Source organism: Chiloscyllium plagiosum, chromosome 22 (genome assembly GCF_004010195.1).
Source record: "Chiloscyllium plagiosum isolate BGI_BamShark_2017 chromosome 22, ASM401019v2, whole genome shotgun sequence".
Taxonomy (NCBI): Eukaryota; Metazoa; Chordata; class Chondrichthyes; order Orectolobiformes; family Hemiscylliidae; genus Chiloscyllium; species Chiloscyllium plagiosum.
The window spans coordinates 12,517,269-12,519,899 of NC_057731.1; the positions used below are offsets into that span (position 1 = coordinate 12,517,269).

Consider the following 2,631-nt stretch of genomic DNA (forward strand, 5'->3'; position numbering starts at 1 on the left):
CTTACAAATATGGTGCACCGAAAGACCGAATTATTTTATAAAATATGGCAGCCCTTCTTGAATTACATAAATACAGATATTTTGGCTCTCCTAACAAGGGCTTTTATTTAATTGAGATAGCAAACCTGGCTGATCCGGGGCCCCTTGGGAGAGGAATCTCGCACGAATACGGGTTTTGTTAACACATTCCGAGCATGTATCTCACTACCCAATTTCTATGTTATCCGTTTTTTTTTCTCTTTCTCTTATTTGAATAATGTAAGAGACTTAAATATACACTCTGGTTAGTTGTAGGTTAGATTAGTAGTTAGTTTAGTTTTGTTTTTTTTCTTTCTTGGTATTTTTCTTTTGCTAAATTTTGGTTATATATTTAAGATTTAATTGTATATCAATGACTCTGGTTAGTTGTAGGTTAGATTAGTAGTTAGTTTAGTTTTGTTTTTTTTCTTTCTTGGTATTTTTCTTTTGCTAAATTTTGGTTATTATATATTTAAGATTTAATTGTATATCAATGTTTGTACTTGAGAGTTTTGTTTATTTTTGTAAACTTGTAAAAATGTTAAATTTCTAATAAAAATATCTATATTAAAAAAAAATCTTTACATATATGCATAGTCACAAACACAGTTCAGTTCTGTAAAGTAGCATATCAAGAAAACAAACAAACATTGACTCTATGCAATAAACAGACCAAAGGCATCTCTTACTTGTGTAAGACTATATTTACATATAACCAGGAGGGTCCAATATCTGAACAAACCCCAGACAGAGGTCTTTCTCCATTGCATCTTGGCAGCAGCTGTGCCAAGCCTTAGTGCATCCCTCAGCACACAGTCCAAGACATAATACTATATAAAAGCAGCAGTTTTCAATCTATCCACTTAAGGATTTCTGTTCATATCCCCAGATAACTGGCCACAAGTCTCTGTTCTGTTCTGTTGACTGAAGTTCTCCTTCAATTTCAGTCTTCCCTCCCCTCCATCGAACCACTAAACCCCAGGACCCTTACTTTAACCCTCGTCAGAGACATCCTGAACTCTATTTGGATCATTGGTATATGAACTGTTCATGATCAGTCTTGGATTGGTAAGTCAGTGTCTGCCTAATTCCTGATTGATTTTAAAAATATCATTGATTTTAGTAGCAACACTTCCTCCTGTCTCCTGATTCATTCTTTGTGAACAACACTTTGTAAAATCATTCCTTTTGTAACAGCTTGACTCTCTTAAATTACCAACTCCATTGATCTCTCCTGAGATAATGTAACACCAGGGAATTCCGAAGTTTTAAGTATAAAAACACAGGCATGTACACAGTTACAAAGCTAAATGATTCAAAACATCATTGTGTCCTTAAGTTAAAACATTTTATCTCGAAACAGTTTCACATTTCTTATCCTAGTTTGAGCTATAAAACAGCAATAGCACTGTGCAGCAATGAACAAATGAGTTTTCCTCTTGACATGGGCCATATGGGATTCTTCCTTTAAGAAACAGTTTGTTGAAAGTACAGAATCCCCACATACGAATTAGCTGAAGAAGATATTTGTTGTGGTCTGGATGTATGGTAATGTAGCTCTTGTGGTTGACGGGAATTAGCAATAGGAGTCCCTTGAGTGCAGTGGCTCCCAATCTTGTTTTTTTTTATTTGTTTCAATCACTAGTCATTGCTCTTCTAGACAAAAGTGAGGACTGCAGATACTGGAGGTCAGAGTCGAGAGTGTGGTGCTGGGAAAGCACAGCAGGTCAGGTATCATCCGAGGATTAGGAAAATTGACGTTTCAAGCAAAAGCCCTTCATCAGGAATGAGCCCTTCTTGATGAAGGGCTTTTGCCCGAAACGTCAATTTTCCTGCTCCTCGGATGCTGCCTGCTCTGTTGTGCTTTTCCAGCACCACACTCTCGACTCATTGCTCTGCTAGACATCATGGCTCCAACTATTTGGCAAACAATACGGAATGTTCGACTCCTGATCACAAAACAATCAATGGTTTTCTCATGGGTCTGGAGTGCTGAGTCACCAAAAGTTAATTTCTCTAAGTTTAGCTTTTTTTTCCGGATGGTGTCACTTACAGGTTTGTTGTTGGTGAAATCGAGCATCCTGTACTGCAAGGTTTCTGTGTGCCTGAATCCTATGTTACAAGCTCAAACCTGAATGTTACCCAGGTCTTGCTGCATGAGGGCCTTGACTGCTTCATTGGCTGAGGAGTTACATCTTGAGAGGCATTACAAATTTCCCTTGAATAGTGGATGGCAGAGATAGGCAAGTGAAAATAAAAGAAAAGGCTTTTGTATATCAAAGAAATCCAAAACTCAAATTACACAAGATTGTGGATGTACCTTTTGAAACAGATCAACAAGCCAGTTTGTTTGACTATGCATCAGCATTGTGGTTCAATTATACAGCGATCAAGAATCTGGGGAAACCACCAGTCAGCTCCAGTCTTTAGCCTGTAAATGAAGTACAGCAGTGTGAGCCTCCTACCACATGCTCAGCTTCACCATGTACATGGTACCATGCATTTTCAGTACTCAGTTGGGTACATAAATTGAAAGCTCCCTCATCCTCTGCGCATGGTAATGATGTTATGGAGAATAGAGGGTGGCCTGGTAAGTCCATAGAGCCGTGCTGT

At 38.1% G+C, this 2,631-nt stretch overlaps 1 protein-coding gene across 2 annotated transcripts in view; it reads right to left on the reverse strand.

Annotated features, from left to right (window-relative positions):
* The window catches only part of ankrd22 (ankyrin repeat domain 22), a 40,430-nt gene extending 38,001 nt beyond the window's left edge, over nt 1-2,429 (reverse strand). Inside the window, exon 1 of one of the 2 annotated variants that reach the window (XM_043712407.1) lies at nt 2,339-2,429. In XM_043712407.1, coding sequence (XP_043568342.1) covers nt 2,339-2,386 — 48 coding nt within the window. In that variant the 5' untranslated portion in view covers nt 2,387-2,429. The remainder of the gene's footprint in view (nt 1-2,338) is intronic. The other variant, XM_043712406.1, reaches the window with a different exon arrangement.
* Nucleotides 2,430-2,631: the final 202 nt, after the last annotated feature.